At 45.4% G+C, this 24,600-nt stretch overlaps 1 protein-coding gene across 4 annotated transcripts; it reads left to right on the top strand.

Annotated features, from left to right (window-relative positions):
- The first annotated feature begins 26 nt into the window (after positions 1–26).
- On the top strand, positions 27–19,394 carry gon4la (gon-4 like a). 4 transcript variants are annotated; one of them, XM_084379935.1, is made up of 26 exons: positions 27–545; positions 1,327–1,598; positions 1,768–1,970; positions 2,995–3,069; positions 3,166–3,216; positions 4,301–4,354; positions 4,453–4,548; positions 4,631–4,723; positions 4,833–4,994; positions 5,359–5,569; positions 7,540–7,641; positions 8,859–8,902; positions 9,084–9,217; positions 9,323–9,506; positions 11,439–11,525; positions 11,935–12,112; positions 12,333–12,483; positions 12,642–12,789; positions 12,992–13,108; positions 13,188–13,934; positions 14,037–14,126; positions 16,580–16,759; positions 16,837–16,980; positions 17,257–17,525; positions 17,857–17,959; positions 18,032–19,394. In XM_084379935.1, exons 2-26 carry the CDS (start codon positions 1,352–1,354, stop codon positions 18,137–18,139), a joined length of 3,978 nt encoding a protein of 1,325 aa, XP_084236061.1. In that variant the 5' UTR covers positions 27–545; positions 1,327–1,351; the 3' UTR covers positions 18,140–19,394. The 4 variants fall into 4 exon arrangements, with proteins under 4 accessions (XP_084236061.1, XP_084236062.1, XP_084236059.1 ...); XM_084379936.1 differs by having other exon boundaries at positions 4,301–4,360; positions 8,859–8,899; positions 9,102–9,217; XM_084379933.1 differs by having other exon boundaries at positions 4,301–4,360.
- The last annotated feature ends 5,206 nt before the right edge of the window (positions 19,395–24,600 follow it).

The following is a 24,600-nucleotide window of genomic DNA, read 5'->3' as shown; positions in this document are numbered from 1 at the left end:
GCTGAGATTCCAAAATGGATTTTAATCAAAAAGCTTTTTGTAAATACACAAAGTATTTGTTACACAAAGTATACAGTATTACTGTTAAGATTTTCAGAATAAAACGTTCCTAAATTAGGGTCAATGTGAGCACTGTCTACTGAAGTTAGCATGCTAACCAGCTAGCACAGGTCTGAAAAAACTTTCTCCCAGTGATCCGATGCTCCTGTGGCACCACAAACACTCCCCCCTGGCTGCTAGCTGCACGGCTAACTGAGCTAACAAGATAAGAGTAGCTACAGAGAATAGTTGGCAGCAGTTAGCAGGTGACCTGAGGGGCGGAGTCAATGAAACGGTAACGTTTATGTCACAGTGAGATCATCCGCAGGAGCGTCACGTCTGTTGACATATCTCTCCGCACTGTAATGTCATACCGACCTGTGAGGGGCAGCAGCGTGCCGCACGCCTGTCCGCCGGAAACACAGAAGAAGAACCGTGGAGCCAACGACACAGTGACGTACAGCCGGAAATGTAGTTTTCACAGCTGCATCTGATGGTTGTGGCGGGTAAGTGAGAGTGTGCTGCGTTTTACTGTTAAACCCAATCAAGGCGCCCGGTACCGGGCCGATACCGACAGTCAGAGCCCGGACTGACTCACTGGGACTCCGGTTCTGTCTGCACTCCGGCTGCTGCCAGGCTAACGTTAGCGGTTAGCTCGATTGTTAGCATGCTAGCTGTAGGAGAGCAGACAGCAGCCTGATACCGACCAGGAGGTCCGTTTATCGGCTGAATACTCGGTCACTGACGGCCAGGGGCTAACAGAAGCTAACTGCGAGCTAACAAGCTAACATAAACAGAGACGTCCCGCGTTGTTTCCGTTCAGTCAGACTTTAAATGTAAATGTGAAATATTACTGAAGCAGAATGTAACGTTAGTTACTTTACATTACCATGTGGCGGTAACGTTACTGTCTGCAGCTGTATTGTTATGACTTTATTATTGTGACTGTTCACTTTACAAACTGATTGTTTTTATTATTTATGATAAAAATCAATTATTAAACTTTGAACAGTTTCAAGATTACAAACAAACAGTTTACTGTTGGAGTTAAAGATGGAGTGAAACTATGACCTCATCATATAGATACATAGATACATACACACATACATACATACATATATAATATATGTATATTTGTCTCTGCAGCCTGGTTCAGTACTGTGCGCCATGTAATAAAAGTGTAGAAGAATAAGAAGCTGCTGCTGATAGATTATTGGTTCATTAATGACATGATGATTAGCTGCTGTGATCTCTGACCAGCTGTTTATGATGATGTCACTGTTTCAGAGGTCAGAGGTCATGTTTCTCAAGAATGAACCCGGTCCGCAAACGCCTCAAACTCAGCCCGTCTGCACCTGCTGTAACCATCGACGCCACCACCCACAGACCTCCACGCTCCGCTCAGCTCTTCTCCCATGATGCAGTGCTGCTGCCGCCTCCAGCTGCTCCTGCAGGGGGCGGAGCTGAGCAGCAGCAGGAGGAGGAGGAGGAGGAGGAGGAGGAGGGTTACCTGCTGGTGGAGGAAGACACCACCGACTCCAGCCTCATCATCACCATGGGTAACACACACACACACACACTAACATCTGTATGTTAGCTAGATACTCTTCAACACTCAACTGACACAAACTGGATAATTTAATCTGTCTGTCTGTCCTCTCACTTGTCTGTCTGTCCGTTTGTCTCTCACATGTCTGTCTGTCTCTCACATGTCTGTGTGTCTGACAGAGGACAGTCAGGTGGAGGTGAAGGCAGCGAGGAGGAGAGCAGTGAGGAAGAGGAACAGGAAGCTGACAGAGGAGGAGGGCAGAGCCTCAGACAGCGATGAGGAGGAGGCAGGGGTGGAGATTGACAGACAGCTGGACCAATCACTGGAGACCAAGTCCAAACAGCACAACCTGACCACAGTGAACGTCAGGAACATCATCCATGTGAGTTCAGTCAATCAGGTCATTTAATCAGAGTGTTATTGATCATGATGATGATGGTGATGATGATGTCAGTGATGAAGATGGTGATGTCTATGATGATGGTGGTGATGATGATGATGAAGAAGTCGATGTCAGTGATGATAATGTCAGTGATCAAGATGGTGATGATGATGTGAGTGATGATGATGGTGATGATGTCAGTGATGGTGATGATGATGATGATGTCAGTGATGAAGATGATGATGTTGTCAGTGATGATGATGTTGACGTCAGTGATGATGATGATGCCAGTGATGATGATGATGTCGGTGATGATGATGTCAGTGATGACGATGGTTTTGTTGTCAGTGATGATGGTGATGTTGATGTTGATGTCAGTGATGATGATGATGTCAGTGATGATGATGATGATGATGTGAGTGATGATGATGATGATGATGTCAGTGATGATGTCAGTGATGATGATGGTGATGATGATGATGATGATGTCAGTGATGATGATGATGATGATGTGAGTGATGATGATGATGATGATGTCAGTGATGATGATGATGTCAGTGATGATGATGATGATGATGTGAGTGATGATGATGATGTCAGTGATGATGTCAGTGATGATGATGGTGATGATGTCAGTGATGAAGATGGTGATGTTGATGTCAGTGATCAAGATGGTGATGTTGTCAGTGATGATGATGATGCCAGTGATGATGATGATGTCGGTGATGATGATGTCAGTGATGACGATGGTTTTGTTGTCAGTGATGATGATGATGATGATGATGTTGATGTTGATGTCAGTGATGATGATGATGTCGGTGATGACGATGTCAGTGATGATGATGATGATGTCAGTGATGATGTCGATGATGATGATGTCAGTGATAACGATGTCAGTGATGATGATGATGTCAGTGATGATGATGTTGATGTCGGTAATGATGATGATGATGTCAGTGATGATGATGATGATAATGTCAGTGATGACAATGATTACAGATTGTTGTTCACCCTTGACTTACAGGAAGTGATCACCAACGAACACGTAGTGGCCATGATGAAGGCAGCCATCAACGAGACAGAGGCCGTCCCTCCATTTGTGAGTCTGTCGTCAAATCAGACCTGCAGGACCTCATTAAATATGTTACTGAACCTGCAGAACTCTGACGTTATGCTGTTGTTTTCTGTTCTTCAGGAACCCAAAATGACTCGATCCAAGTTTAAAGAGGTCGTGGAGAGGGGAGTGGTGAGACCTGTCTGTTTGTCTGTATATTAACATTCTATATTTATTAGGGGTGTCACGATTCTCCAAATCCTCGATTCGATTCAATTTTCGATTCTAAGGTCACGGTTCGATTCGATTCTCGACTTTTACATTTATTTTTTTTAAAGCACAGGTTGCTGCCATTTTTAGACTAGACTTTTATGCAATATAATATCTGACCTTTGTTCGCAATGTACCAAATGTCAAATTTAAAACATTTATTAACAACATAATGTAACAATAACTTATATCTTCAGTCAACTGGAAACTTAAACAAAATAACCTGCCATCTAGTTTCTCTTTTGTAACTGCAGTCTTCTTCACAGAAGATGATTCAAGTTCACAACAAAACAAACAAAAAATAAAACAGCCATGTCCACAGTCGTCTCTGAACAGTTAAGTGTCTTAACAAACTATTTCTGAACAGTTGGACATATACAAGGTGCGTAAGGTGTGAGTGGGCGAGCGAGAGTGAGGGAGCGTGTGGACAGTGAATGAATGGGAGAGGAAGGAGAGGCGAAAGGAGTAGCAGCAGCAGCGACGGCAGCAATAAAGTGAACAACACAGGCTGCAGTCTGGCTGAATAAAGGCGACGGCTCCTCAGATACAGCAAAGCTCCCTGGTATTATTTCCCGACCAGCTTAACACGTGAAAGGGGGTTCATCCCGAAGGTAAACAGAAACTTCGGCCCTGGAGGAAATCATCTCCCCTGTGCTTCCCGACCACGGTCCGGGAGCCGAGCAGGGATGGTGTAACACCATGCTGTCGTTTGACTGGCTGTAGCTAACAGCTGCTGGCTCAGCTAGTAGCTAAGTTAGAGGAGGTTGACTCGCAGCACTTCAACACGTGTGTTTTTTTTCCCCTTGGCAAGCCGACCGGACGTGACGTGGGGGCGTGGCAGCATCAACGATTCTATTTTTTAATTCGAAGTTCAAGATTGTGAATTAATTTCGATCGATTTCGATTTAAAACCGAAATCGTGACACTCTTAATATTTATCTGCATAAGTTTTCTGTTTGTCGTTGTTCCACCTGTCCTCACGTGTCCACTGACTGTTTCCTGTCAGGTGATTCCAGCCTGGAACATTTCTCCCATCAAGAAAACCAGTGATGTCAACAAGGTCAAGGTTAAAGTCCAGACACCTGTCAATAACAAACATTTAAGCCTTTTAGAGCCGTTTAAAAAGAACATTTTTGTAAATATTTGAATAACTTTTAGGCTCCTCAGTTTGTGGACATCCCTCTGGCTGAGGAAGACTCCTCTGATGAAGAGTACCATCCTGATGAAGAAGACGAGGACGAGACAGCTGAAGACGTGAGGCTCCAATTGGCTGATTGATGTCTCTGCATATATGTATTGATTATTGATGTGTGTGTGTGTGTGTGTGTGTGTGTAGACGTTCCAGGAGAGTGACATGGAGAGCACAGCCTCGTCTCCCAGAGGCAGTCGACTGAACAGGGTGGAGGATGACAGCTGCAGCCCCTGGCAGGTAACTCTGTGCGATGACATATGGTCAAACACCTGTGAGGTGCAGGAGAGGTTTTCAGGCAGCACTGATGCCAGTCTGCAGTCACTTATGGTTTGTGTCTTCTGTTCAGACTTCTCGGAGCCGCTCCAGACGCCTGAGGGCAGGGCCCGGTTCAATGGGCCCTCCCCCTCCTCCCAAAGCCCCGCCCCCTAAAGCATTTACAGACAGCACCTTCCTAGAGAAGCTTCATGCTGTGGAGGAGGAGCTGGCTGTGTGTATGGAGCCCTACCAGGTGAAACACACCAAAACAAACATGCTATCCTTTAGAACCAGTTGGTAGATCTTTAGGACCAGTTGGCAGATCTTTAGGACCAGTTAGTTGATCTTTAGAACCAGTTGGGAGATGTTTAAGACCAGTTGGTAGATCTTTAGGACCAGATGGTAGATCTTTAGAACCAGTTGGTAGATCTTTAGAACCAGTTGGGAGATGTTTAAGACCAGTTGGTAGATCTTTAGGAGCAGTTAGTTGATCTTTAGAACCAGTTGGGAGATGTATAAGACCAGTTGGTATGGCTTTAGAACCAGTTTATTGATTAGAAAATGTCTGTCAGGTAGATACACTGTATTGATTATTGATTATTGATTGTGTCATGCAGCCTCTTTCTGAGTCGGAGGATGAGGTCGGTCTGATGGCGTACCGGACTCGGTCCAAGCGTCCTCTACGTGATGTTCCGCTGGGCAGGCTGGAGGCGGAGCTCCGAGCTCCTGACATCACACCTGACATGTATGACTCCAGCTCCGCCCACGAGGACAGAGAATGGACTGATTGGCTGAGAGGCCTGATGACCTCAGACATGGATAACGAAGGTGTGTGTGTGTGTGTGTGCGCGCGTGTGTGTGTATATATCTCTGTCACACAGTATGACTCTCCCTCAATTCAATTCAAAGGAGCTTTATTGGCATGAAAGTTTTACAACAATGTTGCCAAATCATCAAAACACAACTCATCCAAACATTCGGACAGAACACAACAAATAACAACACAATCACAACACCAAGATTGATTTACATTAATTATATATACAGTATAAACAGTGTGTGTGTGTGTGTGTGTGTGTGTGTGTGTGTGTGTGTGTGTGTGCAGCAGGTATGCCCTGTCTCCTTCTCCCAGCAGTATTTTAATGTTGAGAGGTCGTTCAGCTCTTTGGACTCTGAGATTACAGAGTTGAACTTGTTAAAATAAATGTTCCTGTTGTCGTTGAATGTTTTACATTGTAGGAGAAAGTGCGTCTCTGTCTCAGCCTCACCTGTCGAGCAGCGACCACATGTTGTGTTGTCTTTTGGTTGCCATGATTGTTTGTGTCTTCCTGTTTGGATTGTCAGTTTGTGGTCACTGAGCCTGTACTTGGTGAGCATCTGTCTCTGCTTCCTATCTCTGACAGTAGAGGTGTTCTGCTGACTCATCATGTTTTTAGGGCGAGATAAGGTTCTGATCCACTTTGGCTTTTAGTTTCTTCTCTCCAGTGTTGCAGGTTTCTCTACATTGTGTTATAATGTGTTGACTCTGGTTGTGTTGGGAGAGCAGTGTTGTTGTGAGGCTGTCAGACTGTCTGAGAGGGGCAGTCAGCCTCAGGACCAGCTGACAGAGGGGACTCTTCTCTGGGCTCAGCTCAGAGTCTGGAGGGCTTTGGAGTGGAGGCGTCTCTGGCTGGACTTCAGCTGGTTAACAAGTGGAGCGTTCTCTGTTGGATGTTAATTATCAGCGGGTCTCTGCCTCATTCTGCTCTACATGCATTTGTTGGTGTGTTTCTGTGTAAAATGTGTCTGCAGACTTCTGCATGTAAAGACTCTGTTGGATGTTTGTCCCAGCGGGTTCAGTTCTGATGACTGAGTGGACCCAGACTTCACCACCGTACAGCGCAGTGGGCTGGATGACACCATCAGAGATCTGAAGCCAGATTCTGACTGGAGTTTGTAAATGATAAATGTTCTCTTAGTTGCATGTCGGGCTCTTCAGCTGTTTCCTTCAGTGCATCACTGCCATGTTGAAGCTCCCTGATGCTGTCATGTTATACCAAGGCAGGTGTAACTCATGCTGCGTTCAATGACATGATTATTTATGGTAAACTGGTGTTTGTTCTCCTGACATCTGGGGCGTTTTTGAAAGATCATGACATTAGTTCTCTTCATGTTTACTGCCAGGGCCCAGTTCTGACAGGACTTTTCTACTGTGTCCAGCTGCTGCTGTGGTCCTTGTTCAGTAGGAGACAGTAGGACAACAGACTTCAGCTCTGTATCGAGGAGGGAGAGGCCAGGAGCAGCACACTGATCCAACTCAGCAGCACCTTCATGTATATACACGTTGAACAGAGTGGAGTTAAACTGCAGCCCTGGCGTTCACCTCTTCTCTGGTGAAGACTTCAGTCTGTTTGTCTTCAGTTTTAACAGCACACATATTTTCCAGATACACTGATTTAACCAGATGGTGCATGTTGCCCCCTGTACCACAGTGTAGCAGCCTGTAACAGAGCCCTTCATGCCAAACAGAGTCGAAAGCTTTCTTGAAGTCAATGAAACAAGTGAATATCTGACCATGTTTTGTTTGGTGAACATGTTTGTTGATTAAAGTGTGAAGGGTCTGTACATGGTCGGTGGTGCGGTGTTTTGGAAGGAAGCCATTTTGACTTTTACTCAAGATGGAGTCCACAAGGAAATCTGGTTTTCTGTTATTCAGAATGATTCACCTGGACAGCTGCTGACACACCCCCCCCCCTCTCCCACTCTCTCTCTCTCTCCCTCTCTCTCTCTCTGTCTGTCTCTCTGTGTCTCTCTACCAGAGGAGTGTGATGATGAAGATGACCCTGAATACAACTTCCTGGCTGACATCGACGAACCTGACCAGGAGGATTACCGTGACGACAAGGCTGTCCGCATCACCAGTCAGTACAGTACACACGCGCACACACACACACACACACACACTTTCATTGATGATGTTGTTGATTTTGTTTACGTTGTGTATGTTGTTGTTTATGTTGTTGATGTCAATGACATTGTTTATGTTGATGTTGTTGTTGTTTATATATGCTGTTGTTCATGTTGTAGGGCTGAGACTTTAACGCGTTAATTAAGATTAATTAATTACACAAAAATTAACGCGAAAAATCCTTGTCGCTGCTGAATCATTGTGGGTGATTATTTATTATTTATTTCACTCGTAAGGCCGTGTAATAAGCGGGATAATGTATAGTTACATTACATTATCCCTTACTTACATCAGACTGAGTTCAACAAACCAGTTTATGCTACTGTGATTTAAGTAGTTAAATACAGTAATCATCATAGTGTAGTGGCAGGAAAGACCATTTACCAAATAACGTGTTACTTAAACATTTTTCATTGTGCTGTGCTCTAAAAATAAACTAACAAACTAGTGTAGAGTCCTGTATAAGGAGTGTTCAGCTTAAATTTTCCCCTTAAATTTAGGTTCTCGGGAAAATCGCATCTTATCAGGTAATCGTTAATCGATCGATAAGGTCCATCAACTAACGATTAATGAATTAATCGATAATTTGCATCCCTAGTCTGTTGGTCTTGGTTAAGTACCACCTTGAAAAAAAAATAAACAATGTTTTGTTGCTTAAGCTTCTGTATTCAGTCATTATTCAATGGTATACTAAAACCCATATGAAAAAAAGTGCTTCTCACTGTTCTCAGGTCAAATATTTATATGCGATTAAAAATGCGATTAAAAATGCGATTAATTTCGATTAATTAATTACAAAGCCTCTAATTAATAAGATTATTTTTTTTAATCGAGTCCCGGCCCTATTATGTTGTTATTATTCATGTTATTGTTGTTTATGTTGTTGATGTCTGTTGTTTATGTTGTTTACGTTAATGTTGTTGTTTATTTTGATGCTGTTGTTGTTGTTTATGTTGATGTTGTTATTTATGTTGTTGTTTATGTTGTTATTTATGTTGTTGTTTATGTTGATTATGTTGTTTATGTCGATGTTGTTATTTATGTTGATGTTGTTGTTTATGTTGATGATGTTTATGATGATGTTGTTGTTGATGATGATGATGTTGTTGTTATTTATGTTGTTGTTGTTTATGTTGATGGTGGTGTTGTGTGTGTGTGTGTGTCCTGCAGAGAAGGAGGTGAACGAGCTGATGGAGGAGCTGTTTGAAACAGTGAGTGTGTTCACTCATCTTCATCACACTCTTCAGTTTTCATTCTGACCAACAGAAAACATGTCTCCACCTCCAGCAGTACTGACCAATCACAGCTCTCCTTGCCTCATGTTGTTCACGTAGTGACCTTCTCACACAGAGAGATATTCTCAGCTGTAGTTGTGTGTGTGTGTGTGTGTGGGTGTGTGTGGGTGTGTTTCAGCTGAAAGAAGACCTGGCGGGACAGGAAGTGGAGGATGAAGGTCACGAGGAGGAGGAGGAGCCTCAGGAGGAGCATCACACTGTTCAGACACACACACCTGAGGAGCAGCATGACACGTACATGACACCTGACAGCGCGCACACACACACACACACACACACACACACACACACACACACACACACACACACTGTCCTGCTGACGCTCTGCTCTCATCACAGAGGACCGACCGATGACGAGGTGGAGGATGGACCAATCACAGAGCTGCGTACGGTGAAGCAGCAGCTGGAGTATATGAGGAGGAAACGACACACACACACACTGTGCAACACACAAAGTCCAGAGCCGCACACACTGAAACTGGACGGACGACAGAGGAGTCGACTGAGGCAGCAGCTACAGCAGGTACATATACACACTGTATATACAGGATATATATATACAGCAGGTACATATACACACTGTATATACAGCAGGTACAAATGCACACTGTATATACAGGATATATATATACAGCAGGTACATAAACACACTGTATATACAGCAGGTCAAATACACACTGTATATACAGGATATATATATGCAGCAGGTACATATACACATTGTATATACAGCAGGTACATATATACACTGTATATACAGGATATATATATATATACAGCAGGTACATATATACACTGTATATACAGGATATATATATATATATATATATATATATATATATATAAATATATACACACACACACACAGCAGGTACATATACACACACACACTGTATATACAGGATATATATATATATATATATATATATATACATATATACATATATACACACACACAGTAGGTACATATACACACACACACACTGTATATACAGGATATATACATACAGCAGTTACACACACACACTGTATATACAGGATATATACATACAGCAGTTACACACACACACTGTATATACAGGATATATACATACAGCAGTTACACACACACACTGTATATACAGGATATATACATACAGCAGTTACACACACACACTGTATATACAGGGTATATACATACAGCAGTTACACACACACACTGTATATACAGGATATATACATACAGCAGTTACACACACACACTGTATATACAGGATATATACATACAGCAGTTACATATACACACTGTATATACAGCAGGTACATATACATACTATATATACAGGATATATATATATATTAGGGCCGGGACTCGATTAAAAAAATTAATCTAATTAATTAGAGGCTTTGTAGTTAATTAATCGAAATTAATCGCATTTTTAATCGCATATAAATATTTGACCTGAGAACAGTGAGAAGCTCTTTTTTTCATATGGCTCAGTAGAGCCGAGAGGACCAGTTTATGTCCTGTTGCTGAGGTTTGTCCTGTTTACTGGAGCAGTGAACGATGTTTCCATTACATGAGAGCCTGATGGGGTTGTGATGTTTGTTTTAGTTACTGGTCTCACCCTCACGTCTTGCTGTGGAAACAGAGTTAAAGGAATAGTTCACTCTAAAACAAAATTCAGTCATTATCGACTCACCCACATGCTGATGAGAAGTCCGGTCTAGTTTCAAAGTGCAGTTGGAGACCCTCGGGGGTTCCCTTCGGCAACGATAATCCATATAACGAGCGTAAATGGTGTCCGAGAAGAAAAGGTCCATAAAACTACACAAACACTTATTTACATCCTGCTGTGTGTGTCAAAGCTTCAAATCACTAGTGCAGCAGATCCCTCTTGTGTCTGTGTGTCGCTTGGTCGCTCACAGCAGGAAGTAAATACCGGTGTGTATCTTTCGCGAGTCTCGTTCATCTTGTCCGGTGCAGCTTCCGTAGTGCAAACGCTGTGAGGGAGACTCGCGTGAACGTGGAGCGTGCCTCCGTGTAAACAGCATAGCGACTGTTTAGGCTGTAAAAATGTACTAAATGACGTCGTTTGGAGTAAACTCTGGATGTCGCCACTTCAGGACACTTGGATTGCAGCGGACGAGCAGTATGGAGGAATATTACAAAGTTATTGTGTAGTTTTATGGACCTTTTCTTCTGGGACACCATTTATGCTCGTTAGTTGGATTATCGTTGCCGGAGGGAACCCCGCGGGTCTGCAGCTGCACTTTGAGGAATAAGAAACTACACCGGACTTCTCATCAGCAGGAGGGGGAGTCCATAATGACTGAATTTTGTTTTAGAGTGAACTATTCCTTTAATGCTCGCGAACAAAACTTAAAATTTTGATCTTAAAACACTGAAAATAAAAATGAATGTTAATGTCTGTCTTTACCTACCTGTCTGTCCGCCTGTCTGTCTGTCTGTCAGCACGTCCAGCTGTTGACTCAGATTCACCTGCTGAGTTCACCTGTGGCCAAACTTCACAGTGAGGCTGAGACCACCAGACAGTTCCTGGTAATATATGCGCGCGCACACACACACACACACACACACACACTTAATGTCCTGACGTAGCTTGATCTTTTATTTTGATATCTTCCTGTTTCAACATGGCCGTCAGGACTTTACAGATCCTGAGTACTACAAATATTTTCCTCACAATTTTATCTTTGATATTTGATTGAAACTTTATCGTCTCATTCTGACGTAAATGTTGATTGTGTCTGTAGAAGAATGAAGCCGTCAGCATCAGGCCAACATGAGTGTGTTCACAACGTGTCAGTGACCTCACAGTCAAACTGTCCGTCACTCTCTGTTATCCTCATGACTCACATGACTTCTGTCTAAGAAGCTTCTGAGGAAACACACACAGCAGTGTAAATGTCTTTAATGTTGGATGTTGACTCCCGGCTGTCTCTGTCAGTTTGAGTTGGACGTGTTGGCTCAGAGAGGAGAGCTCCTCATGTCCTCAGCTCGTCCTGGCATCTACAGCACCTTCAGAGCCTCCAACCTGCAGGGGGCGCTGCAGCTGCTGGAGGAGTTGCGACAGACTCCCATCAGCTATCAACCACAGCTCCACCCACCTGACGCCAGAGGACACAGTGAGTACACCTGAGGACAATCAGCCAATCACACGTCTTCACTGAACTTCTCTGTTATTGTGTCACATTTACTGCAGCTGAGACCTGATGATGCATTTAAAGACTGTCACACATCCCAGCTCTGATAGCTGGGATGTGTGATGTCCCAGCTCATTAAAAAATAATATGAAATAATCAAACATAGACTTATATAAGTGTGTGTGTCTGTGTGTGTGTTCAGTGCGTTGTTACCCCGTCATGCCAGCTGAACTGGCCTGGCTCTTTGCCACCCGTCCAGTCTTCCTCTACCCGGAGCTGCTGCCCTGTGCCAGCCTCGACCCGGCTCTGTACTGCCCCCGCAGGACGGCTGCCTTCACTGCTGCTGAGGACTGGTACGCACGCGCGCACACACACACACACACACACACACACACACACATACAGTTTATTGTGTGTGACAAGAGTGCAGATATATTGTGCCTGTGTTTCTGGATGTGTGTGTTTGTGTGTGTGTTTTTCTTGATGTGTGTATGTGTGTGTGTGTGTCCAGCCTCCTGGTCCTCGGTCTCAGGAACATGGAGGGCTCATGTGACCCGACTAAGTTGGTGTCTCAGTTCCTGCTGAGGAAGACTCTGGTCCAGGTCCGACGAAGAATCCTGCAGTGCTGCAGACCCGGTTACCCCGACAACATCGTCAAGGTAACTTGTGTGCGTGTGTGTGTGAGTGTGTGTGACTCTGTAGGTCTACGTGTATCTGTGTTGGCTCGATGTCCTCTGACTCTGTGTCCTCTGTGTCCTCTGTGTCCTCTGTGTTGGCTCGATGTCCTCTGACTCTGTGTCCTCTGTGTCCTCTGTGTTGGCTCGATGTCCTCTGACTCTGTGTCCTCTGTGTCCTCTGCAGGCCTACAGGTATCAGCGGGTACTGTGGCCGATGTTGGTGGCGTGTCGTCATGTCGACCCAGCAGAGCGGCGCCCCCCGGTGGAGAGAGAGGAGCATGTGATGCCTTTGTGGCTGGTGGTAGGTGATGAGACACACCTGAGACATGATCATGTGTTAATGTCTCAGGTTCACCTGGACTCTGTGTTTCCTCCCACAGAGGAGTCTTCCTGTCATCTACCCGACCATCAAACACTACAACAGCCCGTCAGGCTCCATCCCAGAGGCCCCGCCCCCCTGCAGGTCAGGTGGAGCCCGTCAGAGTCACCTGACCTTCCTCCGCTCCGCCTCTGACACCTACAGCTTCCCCCCTGGGACTAGGTACCCTCCCCGCCTCCCCCTGAACATCGACTTCAGACGCATCGGCTTCCACCTGCTGCAGCAGCCCCACCTTCCTCCTCCCCCTGACCCCTCCCCCCTCCCTGACTTCTCCTCCTGCCCTCGAGCTCTCAGTCCTCCTCGGGTCGTCCTCCGCCGCCTCCTCCTGTCCCGGACAGACTCTCCCTCTGACATCATCACCACCTCCTCTGTCTCCATGACAACCAGAGAACAAATCAGACGCCACTATCAGACCCTCACCAGCCTGAGGAGGAGGAGTGATAAAGAGGCTGTTACTCCTCCTCCTCATGAAAGCCCCGCCCCCTCTCAGGTGGAGGTGCAGGAGAGCCATGATGCCATCAGTATGAGCGAGGAGGAGGAAGAGGAAGAGGAGGAGGAAGGGGAGGAGGAGGAGGAGGAGAGCGAGGTCCGCCTGGCTCTGTCTGAATCTTCACCCAGCTCAACAGGAAGTGTTGCCCACGACAACGACCCAGCTGACCCACAAAAGGCGGAGTCAGAGAGTGACCAGGAAGTGATAACATCCAGAGCAGATGATGATGATGATGATGAGTCAGTTGTTCAGCTGCAGGTCTGACACAGAAACAGTCTGAATGTTTCAGAACAAATACTTTATAATAACGACAACATGTCGGAGTCATCACACTGTTTGTTTGTTTGTTTGTTTGTTCAGGAGGAGCCTTCATCACCACAGGCCACCGAAGAGGAGGAGGATCAGCAACAGTCTGATGAGGAGATGTTTGCTCAGGATTATCTGCTCAGAGTGAGACGTCTCAACACACAGAGTAACATCTGAAGAACCCACAAAACACAGAGAACACCTAGAGCACATAGAACATCTGGACCACATAGAACATCTGGAAGACGTAGAACATCTGGAAGACGTAGAACATATAGAGCACATAGAACATCTGGACCACATAGAACATATAGAGCATCTAGAGCACATAGAACATCTGGACCACATAGAACATCTGGAAGACGTAGAACATCTGGAAGACGTAGAACATCTAGAGCACATAGAACATCTGGACCACATAGAACATCTAGAGCACATAGAACATCTGGACCACATAGAACATCTGGACCACATAGAACATCTAGAGTACATAGAACATCTGGACCACATAGAACATCTGGAAGACGTAGAACATCTAGACCACATAGAACATCTGGACCACATAGAACATCTAGAGCACATAGAACATCTGGACCACATAGAACATCTAAAGCACATAGAACATCTGGACCACATAGAACATCTGGAAGACGTAGAACATCCAGAGCACATAGAACATCTGGACCAGATAGAACATCTAGAGCACATAGAACACATAGAACCTCTGGAACACATAGAACACCTGGAACACATAGAACATCTAGAACACAGAACATCTAGAACACGTAGAACATATAGAACACGTAGAACATCTAGAAAACACAGAACATCTAGAACACAACATCTAGAAAGCGTAGAACACTGAACATCTAGAACACGTAGAACACAGAACATCTAGAACACGTAGAACACATAGACCCTCTAGAGCACATAGAAACTCTAGAGCACCTGGAACACATAGAGCACATAGAACATCTAGAACACAAAGAACATCTGGAACACATAGAACATCTAGAACATAGAACATCTAGAGCACATAGAACATCTACAACACCTGGAACACAGAAGATCTACAACACATAGAACATCTGGAACACATAAAACATCTAGAGCACATAGAACCTCTAGAACACATAGAACATCTGGAACACAGAACATCTAGAGCACATAGAACATCTAGAAAACATAGAATAGCTAGAACACAGAACATCTACAACACATAGAACACCTGGAACACATAGAACATCTAGAGCACATAGAACATCTAGAGCACATAGAACCTCTAGAGCACATAAAGCACCTGGAACACATAGAACACCTGGAACATATAGAACAGCTAGAACACATAGAACATCGAGAGCACATAACACCTCTAGGACACACATAGCATCTAGAGCACATAGAACACCTGGAACACATAGAACATCGAACATCTAGAGCACATAGAACATCTACAACACATAGAACATCTGGAACACATAAAACATCTAGAGCACATAGAACATCTGGAACACATAAAACATCTAGAGCACATAGAACATCTAGAAAACATAGAACAGCTAGAGCACATAAAACCTCTAGAACACATAGAACATCTGGAACACAGAACATCTAGAGCACATAGAACATCTAGAAAACATAGAACAGCTAGAACACAGAACCTCTAGAGCGCATAGAACACCTGGAACACATAGAACATCTAGAGCACATAGAACATCTAGAACACATAGAACATCTGGAACACAGAACATCTAGAGCACATAGAACATCTAGAAAACATAGAACATCTAGAACACAGAAAATCTAGAGCACACAAAACCTCTAGAGCACATAGAACACCTGGAACACATAGAACATCTAGAGCACATAGAACACCTGGAACACATAGAACACCTGGAACACATAGAACATCTAGAGCACATAGAACACCTGGAACACATAGAACATCTAGAGCACATAGAACACCTGGAACACATAGAACATCTAGAAAACATAGAACAGCTAGAACACAGAACCTCTAGAGTACATAGAACACCTGGAACACAGAACACATGGAACACATAGAACATCTAGAGCACATAGAACACCTGGAACACAGAACATCTAGAGCACATAGAACATCTAGAAAACATAGAACATCTAGAACACAGAACATCTAGAGCACACAGAACCTCTAGAGCACATAGAACACCTGGAACACATAGAACATCTAGAGCACATAGAACACCTGGAACACATAGAACATCTAGAGCACATAGAACATCTAGAAAACATAGAACAGCTAGAACACAGAACCTCTAGAGTACATGGAACACCTGGAACACAGAACACATGGAACACATAGAACATCTAGAGCACATAGAACACCTGGAACACAGAACATCTAGAGCACATAGAACATCTAGAACACATAGAACACCTGGAGCCTGTTTCTTTCTGTTTCTTGGTGTAACTAAACATTGACGACTCTGCAGGTCTGATCAGGTGAGCTGCTGTGTCCTGATTGGTCACAGAGCTGATGTGTGTGTGTGTGTGTGTGTGTGTGGGTGTGTGTGTGTGTGTGTGTGTGCTTGTGTGTGTGCTTCCTGTGTGTGCAGGTGTGTGACACAGTTCAGGTGTGTTCGGGCCTCTCTGAGCAGCTGCTGCAGGTGCTGGATCAGTCCTCGGGGGCGGAGCTTCTGTACGACAGACTGAGCGACCTGCTGCAGCCGTGGCCTCAGCTGCTCAGAGACTTCGCCGCCTTCCTGACCCGGCGACAGGCCCGCCACTGTGGACTGGTGGGTGACATCACAATGACATCGCTCAGGTACAGACTACACCTGCTTTAACTCTTCTTCTGTGGTTTTCCTGTCAGCTGGAGGAGCAGCAGCTGTTTGAACGCAGCCGGCGGTTTCTACGGCGACTTGGGAGGAGTCTGGGAAAAGGCTCCGCACTCTACCAGCAGGTGGTGTCAGTGCTGCAGGGAAGCTCCGCCCCCCCTCCTGAGCTCAAGGACAAGGTAGACGATGACCTTTGACCCCTCATTCATTACTGATTGTCTTTTAATGAATGTTTATTAAATCACAACATGATGTAATCAGAGTAATTATTAATTATTCATATTTAATTAGTTAATTTAATTTGTGCAGTTTTAATGAAGCTTTGAATTTTGTGGACGAGCCTAAAATATATCAAGTGTAAATAAAGTCTATCTGCCGCTCATTATAAATGTTTGTTTTTTTAAATAACAGACTGATGTGTCATTAGCTCATTAATTATTAATTATTTATTTCAGATCTCATCTCTCCTCAAACGCCACCCGGCCCTGCAGGAGGAATTCTGGGAGTTTTTCCAGCAGCTTCACACCCAGCCGTCGCCCTTAGCAACCAACTCTGACACCACTGTGGCGGACTACGTGTCCCAGAATCCTCCTGACGGGAACAGGAAGAGAGACGAGAGCAAGGCAGGAAGTGGCAGAAAGGAGGGGGAGGAGTCAGGACGAGCCGTCTGCGCCAAAAACATCTCGGTGACATCGAGCGGAGAGAAAGTGGTCGTCTGGACCCGGTCAGAACCAAAACACACGAGACACACTGCGTCAGGATTATTGATCGATTTATTGTAAAGTGTTAATGGTGTAAAATGACAGCAGGTGTCTGTGTATCACATAGTTATCAATAATCAATATTTGATCCGTTAAAATGGATCTCTGCAGTGAATGATCAACATTAACTGTGTTCAGCTGTTGGTTCTGATATTGATCGTATTGATCTGATCACCTGACACATCTGTCTGTGAACGTTTACAGTCTGAATAAAGTGTGATTTGAACACAATGATGCTAATTAGCATTTGCCGCCGGCAGCTTCAGACTGACCTCTGACCACTTCCTGTTTCAGTGAGGCGGACCGCGCCATCCTGACGGCCTGTCAGCAGAGAGGAGCCAATCGGAAAACGTTCCGACACATCTCCGCCCAGCTGGGGAACAAGACCGCCCAACAGGTGAGAGGGGTGGAGCCTCAGTGTGCAGGTGGTGATGCTCAGTCAATAACATTTATTCTTTGTTTCCTCCAGGTGAGCCTTCGCTTCCAGCACCTCATCAACCTGTTCCACTTCCAAAAGTCCACTTCCTGTTCCTCAGACGGCCGGCCAATCAGCACGCAGGAAGCATCTGTTGTCTGAAGGCGGGGCCAGCGGCAGACGGTGTGCAGAGACTGTGATCCAGATGTTCTGCTGAGGAATCCAACCTGTGACCCCGTTCACACAGCCACTTCCTGTCTGAGAACGAGTCCTCAGACAGACGGACAGACGGGTTCTATCAGCTGTTCCACATCTCACTGATGTTGTTCTTGAGTTCTGTTGTTCAGAGCAGCTCTTCTGGACTCACCTGAACATTCTCCAGAAAGTTCAGTCCAGACTTTTAAAATGATGTGATTCACTCTGAACCGTTCTGGTTTATTCAGGATGTTCCACACGTTCTACCAGCTTCAGTTCTACAGTTCTCCAGAGGTTTCAGAGCAAAGACTCCACAGACAGCTTCAGTGGTGGTTCCTGTCAGTACATGTGACTCGAGAACATGTTCAAGATGTTCTGTATCCAGATCTAAGTTCCAGTTCAGTGGAGTTCTAGATTTAATGTGAATCATTGTGAAGTTCTCAAGAGTTCTTTAGAGTTCTGCAGACAGTTCCACTGTTTTTTTTATCAGCTCTTCTAGATTCACTGAAGTTGTTCTGCTTCTCCAGTTCAGATTGATTGTCTGAGGTTCTACGATGAAGAATGTTTTTGTTGTTCTGTGTTTGAAGGAACCTGCAGCAGGTTCAGGAGAACTGACCAATCAGCTGCTCTCACTCGTCTTTATTTATATTACATTGTTATTTATTTTTCATTGACCTCCTCTGATGTCACTGAGACCCCGCCCACTGTGGTTGTGTCAAGGGGCAGAGCCTCTGTGAGGTCACATGACAAGAAGGAAACATTAATCAAATCAATGAAGTGACGACTCGGTCTGTGAGAACATTTCAGCACCGCTGCTTCTTTTGTTTTTAATTTATGATTAAAGTTAAAGCTCACAGTGTTCCAGTTCTACAGATCCAGCTGCTGAGCACCAGAACCAGAACCAGTAAGAACCAGTAAGCTGCAGCTTTGATCTCTGTGGACAGAATTTAAACTTTAATCATCAAATATACATAAAAACTGAAAATATCGACGTCTTTATCGTTTTTCTTTCTGCAGCTCTGAAACTGTGTGTGAATAATAAAGGTTTAGTTTCCCATGATGCACCTGGGTTAAACCGCCAGATGAATCCCATGATTCATAGCTGCCTTATGTAGGTATTAGTGGAGGTTGTACCGACGTTCTGTGAAGGTTTTATTCATATTGAATTGATGAACGAAGGTCGACTGTGTCAATAAAACATTTTTACTGTTTTTTAAACTGATGTGTTGTTTCATTGATGGTGAATTATTTATTGATGTGCAGGTTCAACAACACACACTTCAGACTTTCTGTTTATTTCTGTTTTATCAATAAAGTTTGATACAGAAACTGATCATAATAATAATTATAATAGCTGTGTCAGAGGTAGAGTCAGAGGTAGAGTCAGTGTCGGAGGTAGTGTCAGAGGTAGTGTCAGAGGTAGTATCAGAGGTAGTGTCAGAGGTAGTGTCAGAGGTAGTGTCAGAGGTAGTGTCAGGTAGTGTCAGAGGTAGTATCAGAGGTAGAGTCAGAGGCAGTATCAGAGGTAGAGTCAGTGTCGGAGGTAGTGTCAGAGGTAGTGTCAGAGGTAGAGTCAGAGGTAGTATCAGAGGTAGAGTCAGTGTCAGAGGTAGAGTCAGAGGTAGTGTCAGAGGTAGAGTCAGTGTCAGAGGTAGTGTCAGAGGTAGAGTCAGTGTCAGAGTCAGAGGTAGAGTCAGAGGTAGAGTCAGTGTCAGAGGTAGAGTCAGAGGTAGTGTCAGAGGTAGAGTCAGTGTCAGAGGTAGTGTCAGAGGTAGAGTCAGAGTCAGTGTCAGAGGTAGAGTCAGAGTGTCAGAGGTAGAGTCAGAGTGTCAGAGGTAGTGTCAGAGGTAGTATCAGAGGTAGTGTCAGAGGTAGAGTCAGAGGTAGTGTCAGAGTTAGAGTCAGAGGTAGAGTCAGAGGTAGTGTCAGAGGTAGAGTCAGAGGTAGAGTCAGAGTGTCAGAGGTAGTGTCAGAGGTAGAGTCAGAGGTAGAGTCAGAGGTAGTGTCAGAGGTAGAGTCAGTGTCAGAGGTAGTGTCAGAGGTAGAGTCAGTGTCAGAGTCAGAGGTAGTGTCAGAGGTAGAGTCAGTGTCAGAGGTAGAGTCAGAGGTAGTGTCAGAGGTAGTATCAGAGGTAGTGTCAGAGGTAGAGTCAGTGTCAGAGGTAGAGTCAGAGTGTCAGAGGTAGAGTCAGTGTCAGAGGTAGAGTCAGAGGTAGTGTCAGAGGTAGTATCAGAGGTAGAATCAGAGGTAGAGTCAGAGGTAGTGTCAGAGGTAGAGTCAGAGGTAGTGTCAGAGGTAGAGTCAGAGGTAGAGTCAGAGGTAGTGTCAGAGGTAGTATCAGAGGTAGTGTCAGAGGTAGAGTCAGTGTCAGAGGTAGAGTCAGAGGTAGTGTCAGAGGTAGAGTCAGTGTCAGAGGTAGTGTCAGAGGTAGAGTCAGTGTCAGAGTCAGAGGTAGTGTCAGAGGTAGAGTCAGTGTCAGAGGTAGTGTCAGAGGTAGTATCAGAGGTAGTGTCAGAGGTAGAGTCAGTGTCAGAGGTAGTGTCAGAGGTAGAGTCAGAGGTAGTGTCAGAGGTAGAGTCAGTGTCAGAGGTAGAGTCAGAGTGTCAGAGGTAGAGTCAGTGTCAGAGGTAGAGTCAGAGTGTCAGAGGTAGAGTCAGAGGTAGTGTCAGAGGTAGTATCAGAGGTAGTGTCAGAGGTAGAGTCAGAGGTAGTGTCAGAGTTAGAGTCAGAGGTAGAGTCAGAGGTAGTGTCAGAGGTAGAGTCAGAGGTAGAGTCAGAGGTAGAGTCAGAGTGTCAGAGGTAGAGTCAGAGGTAGTGTCAGAGGTAGTGTCAGAGGTAGAGTCAGAGGTAGAGTCAGAGGTAGAGTCAGAGGTAGTGTCAGAGGTAGTGTCAGAGTGTCAGAGGTAGAGTCAGAGGTAGTGTCAGAGTGTCAGAGGTAGTGTCAGAGGTAGAGTCAGAGGTAGAGTCAGAGGTAGTGTCAGAGGTAGTATCAGAGGTAGAGTCAGAGGTAGAGTCAGAGGTAGTGTCAGAGTGTCAGAGGTAGAGTCAGAGGTAGTATCAGAGGTAGAGTCAGAGGTACTGTCAGAGGTAGAGTCAGAGGTAGTGTCAGAGTGTCAGAGGTAGTGTCAGAGGTAGAGTCAGAGGTAGTGTCAGAGGTAGTATCAGAGGTAGAGTCAGAGGTAGTGTCAGAGTGTCAGAGGTAGTGTCAGAGGTAGAGTCAGAGGTAGTGTCAGAGTGTCAGAGGTAGTGTCAGAGGTAGAGTCAGAGGTAGTGTCAGAGGTAGTATCAGAGGTAGAGTCAGAGGTAGTGTCAGAGGTAGTGTCAGAGGTAGAGTCAGAGGTAGTATCAGAGGTAGTGTCAGAGGTAGAGTCAGAGGTAGAGTCAGAGGTAGAGTCAGAGGTAGTATCAGAGGTAGAGTCAGAGGTAGTGTCAGAGGTAGTATCAGAGGTAGTGTCAGAGGTAGAGTCAGTGTCAGAGGTAGAGTCAGTGTCAGAGGTAGAGTCAGAGGTAGAGTCAGTGTCAGAGTCAGAGGTAGTGTCAGAGGTAGAGTCATTGTCAGAGGTAGAGTCAGAGGTAGTGTCAGAGGTAGTATCAGAGGTAGTGTCAGAGGTAGAGTCAGTGTCAGAGGTAGAGTCAGAGGTAGTGTCAGAGGTAGTATCAGAGGTAGTGTCAGAGGTAGAGTCAGTGTCAGAGGTAGTGTCAGAGGTAGAGTCAGAGGTAGAGTCAGTGTCAGAGGTAGAGTCAGAGTGTCAGAGGTAGAGTCAGTGTCAGAGGTAGTGTCAGAGTGTCAGAGGTAGAGTCAGAGTGTCAGAGGTAGTATCAGAGGTAGAGTCAGAGGTAGAGTCAGAGGTAGAGTCAGAGGTAGTATCAGAGGTAGAGTCAGAGGTAGAGTCAGAGGTAGTATCAGAGGTAGTGTCAGAGTGTCAGAGGTAGTGTCAGAGGTAGTGTCAGAGGTAGAGTCAGAGTGTCAGAGGTAGTGTCAGAGGTAGAGTCAGAGGTAGTGTCAGAGGTAGTGTCAGAGGTAGTGTCAGAGTGTCAGAGGTAGAGTCAGAGGTAGAGTCAGAGGTAGAGTCAGAGTGTCAGAGGTAGTGTCAGAGGTAGAGTCAGAGGTAGTGTCAGAGGTAGAGTCAGAGTGTCAGAGGTAGTGTCAGAGGTAGAGTCAGAGGTAGTGTCAGAGGTAGTGTCAGAGGTAGAGTCAGAGGTAGTGTCAGAGGTAGTGTCAGAGGTAGTGTCAGAGGTAGAGTCAGAGTGTCAGAGGTAGTGTCAGAGGTAGAGTCAGAGGTAGTGTCAGAGGTAGAGTCAGAGTGTCAGAGGTAGTGTCAGAGGTAGAGTCAGAGGTAGTGTCAGAGGTAGTGTCAGAGGTAGTGTCAGAGTGTCAGAGGTAGTGTCAGAGGTAGTGTCAGAGGTAGAGTCAGAGGTAGTGTCAGAGGTAGTGTCAGAGGTAGTGTCAGAGGTAGAGTCAGAGTGTCAGAGGTAGTGTCAGAGGTAGAGTCAGAGGTAGTGTCAGAGGTAGAGTCAGAGTGTCAGAGGTAGTGTCAGAGGTAGAGTCAGAGGTAGTGTCAGAGGTAGTGTCAGAGGTAGAGTCAGAGGTAGTGTCAGAGGTAGTGTCAGAGGTAGAGTCAGAGTGTCAGAGGTAGAGTCAGAGGTAGTGTCAGAGGTAGTATCAGAGGTAGTGTCAGAGGTAGAGTCAGAGGTAGTGTCAGAGTTAGAGTCAGAGGTAGAGTCAGAGGTAGTGTCAGAGGTAGAGTCAGAGGTAGAGTCAGAGGTAGAGTCAGAGTGTCAGAGGTAGAGTCAGAGGTAGTGTCAGAGGTAGTGTCAGAGGTAGAGTCAGAGGTAGAGTCAGAGGTAGAGTCAGAGGTAGTGTCAGAGGTAGTGTCAGAGTGTCAGAGGTAGAGTCAGAGGTAGTGTCAGAGTGTCAGAGGTAGTGTCAGAGGTAGAGTCAGAGGTAGAGTCAGAGGTAGTGTCAGAGGTAGTATCAGAGGTAGAGTCAGAGGTAGAGTCAGAGGTAGTGTCAGAGTGTCAGAGGTAGAGTCAGAGGTAGAGTCAGAGGTAGAGTCAGAGGTAGTGTCAGAGGTAGTGTCAGAGTGTCAGAGGTAGAGTCAGAGGTAGTGTCAGAGTGTCAGAGGTAGTGTCAGAGGTAGAGTCAGAGGTAGAGTCAGAGGTAGTGTCAGAGGTAGTATCAGAGGTAGTGTCAGAGGTAGAGTCAGTGTCAGAGGTAGAGTCAGAGTGTCAGAGGTAGAGTCAGTGTCAGAGGTAGAGTCAGAGTGTCAGAGGTAGAGTCAGAGGTAGTGTCAGAGGTAGTATCAGAGGTAGAATCAGAGGTAGAGTCAGAGGTAGTGTCAGAGGTAGAGTCAGAGGTAGTGTCAGAGGTAGAGTCAGAGGTAGAGTCAGAGGTAGTGTCAGAGGTAGTATCAGAGGTAGTGTCAGAGGTAGAGTCAGTGTCAGAGGTAGAGTCAGAGGTAGTGTCAGAGGTAGAGTCAGTGTCAGAGGTAGTGTCAGAGGTAGAGTCAGTGTCAGAGTCAGAGGTAGTGTCAGAGGTAGAGTCAGTGTCAGAGGTAGTGTCAGAGGTAGTATCAGAGGTAGTGTCAGAGGTAGAGTCAGTGTCAGAGGTAGTGTCAGAGGTAGAGTCAGAGGTAGTGTCAGAGGTAGAGTCAGTGTCAGAGGTAGAGTCAGAGTGTCAGAGGTAGAGTCAGTGTCAGAGGTAGAGTCAGAGTGTCAGAGGTAGAGTCAGAGGTAGTGTCAGAGGTAGTATCAGAGGTAGTGTCAGAGGTAGAGTCAGAGGTAGTGTCAGAGTTAGAGTCAGAGGTAGAGTCAGAGGTAGTGTCAGAGGTAGAGTCAGAGGTAGAGTCAGAGGTAGAGTCAGAGTGTCAGAGGTAGAGTCAGAGGTAGTGTCAGAGGTAGTGTCAGAGGTAGAGTCAGAGGTAGAGTCAGAGGTAGAGTCAGAGGTAGTGTCAGAGGTAGTGTCAGAGTGTCAGAGGTAGAGTCAGAGGTAGTGTCAGAGTGTCAGAGGTAGTGTCAGAGGTAGAGTCAGAGGTAGAGTCAGAGGTAGTGTCAGAGGTAGTATCAGAGGTAGAGTCAGAGGTAGAGTCAGAGGTAGTGTCAGAGTGTCAGAGGTAGAGTCAGAGGTAGTATCAGAGGTAGAGTCAGAGGTACTGTCAGAGGTAGAGTCAGAGGTAGTGTCAGAGTGTCAGAGGTAGTGTCAGAGGTAGAGTCAGAGGTAGTGTCAGAGGTAGTATCAGAGGTAGAGTCAGAGGTAGTGTCAGAGTGTCAGAGGTAGTGTCAGAGGTAGAGTCAGAGGTAGTGTCAGAGGTAGAGTCAGAGGTAGTGTCAGAGTGTCAGAGGTAGTGTCAGAGGTAGAGTCAGAGGTAGTGTCAGAGGTAGTATCAGAGGTAGAGTCAAAGGTAGTGTCAGAGGTAGTGTCAGAGGTA

Source organism: Pagrus pagrus (assembly GCF_965226575.1).
Source record: "Pagrus pagrus genome assembly, chromosome: 17".
Taxonomy (NCBI): domain Eukaryota; kingdom Metazoa; phylum Chordata; class Actinopteri; order Spariformes; family Sparidae; genus Pagrus; species Pagrus pagrus.
The sequence above is the reverse complement of the archived record's forward strand: the minus strand, read 5'-3'. Positions and strand labels throughout refer to the sequence as shown.

What these genes read in the sequence shown, in the direction of transcription:
- gon4la (XM_084379933.1), top strand. Translation starts at nt 1,352, where the DNA reads ATGAACCCGGTCCGCAAACGCCTCAAACTCAGCCCGTCTGCACCTGCT. An exon ending in TGTGTATGGAGCCCTACCAG is followed by an intron (nt 4,995 to 5,358) that starts GTGAAACACACC and finishes TGTGTCATGCAG; the next exon opens with CCTCTTTCTGAGTCGGAGGA. An exon ending in CTCCTGAGCTCAAGGACAAG is followed by an intron (nt 16,981 to 17,256) that starts GTAGACGATGAC and finishes TATTTATTTCAG; the next exon opens with ATCTCATCTCTCCTCAAACG.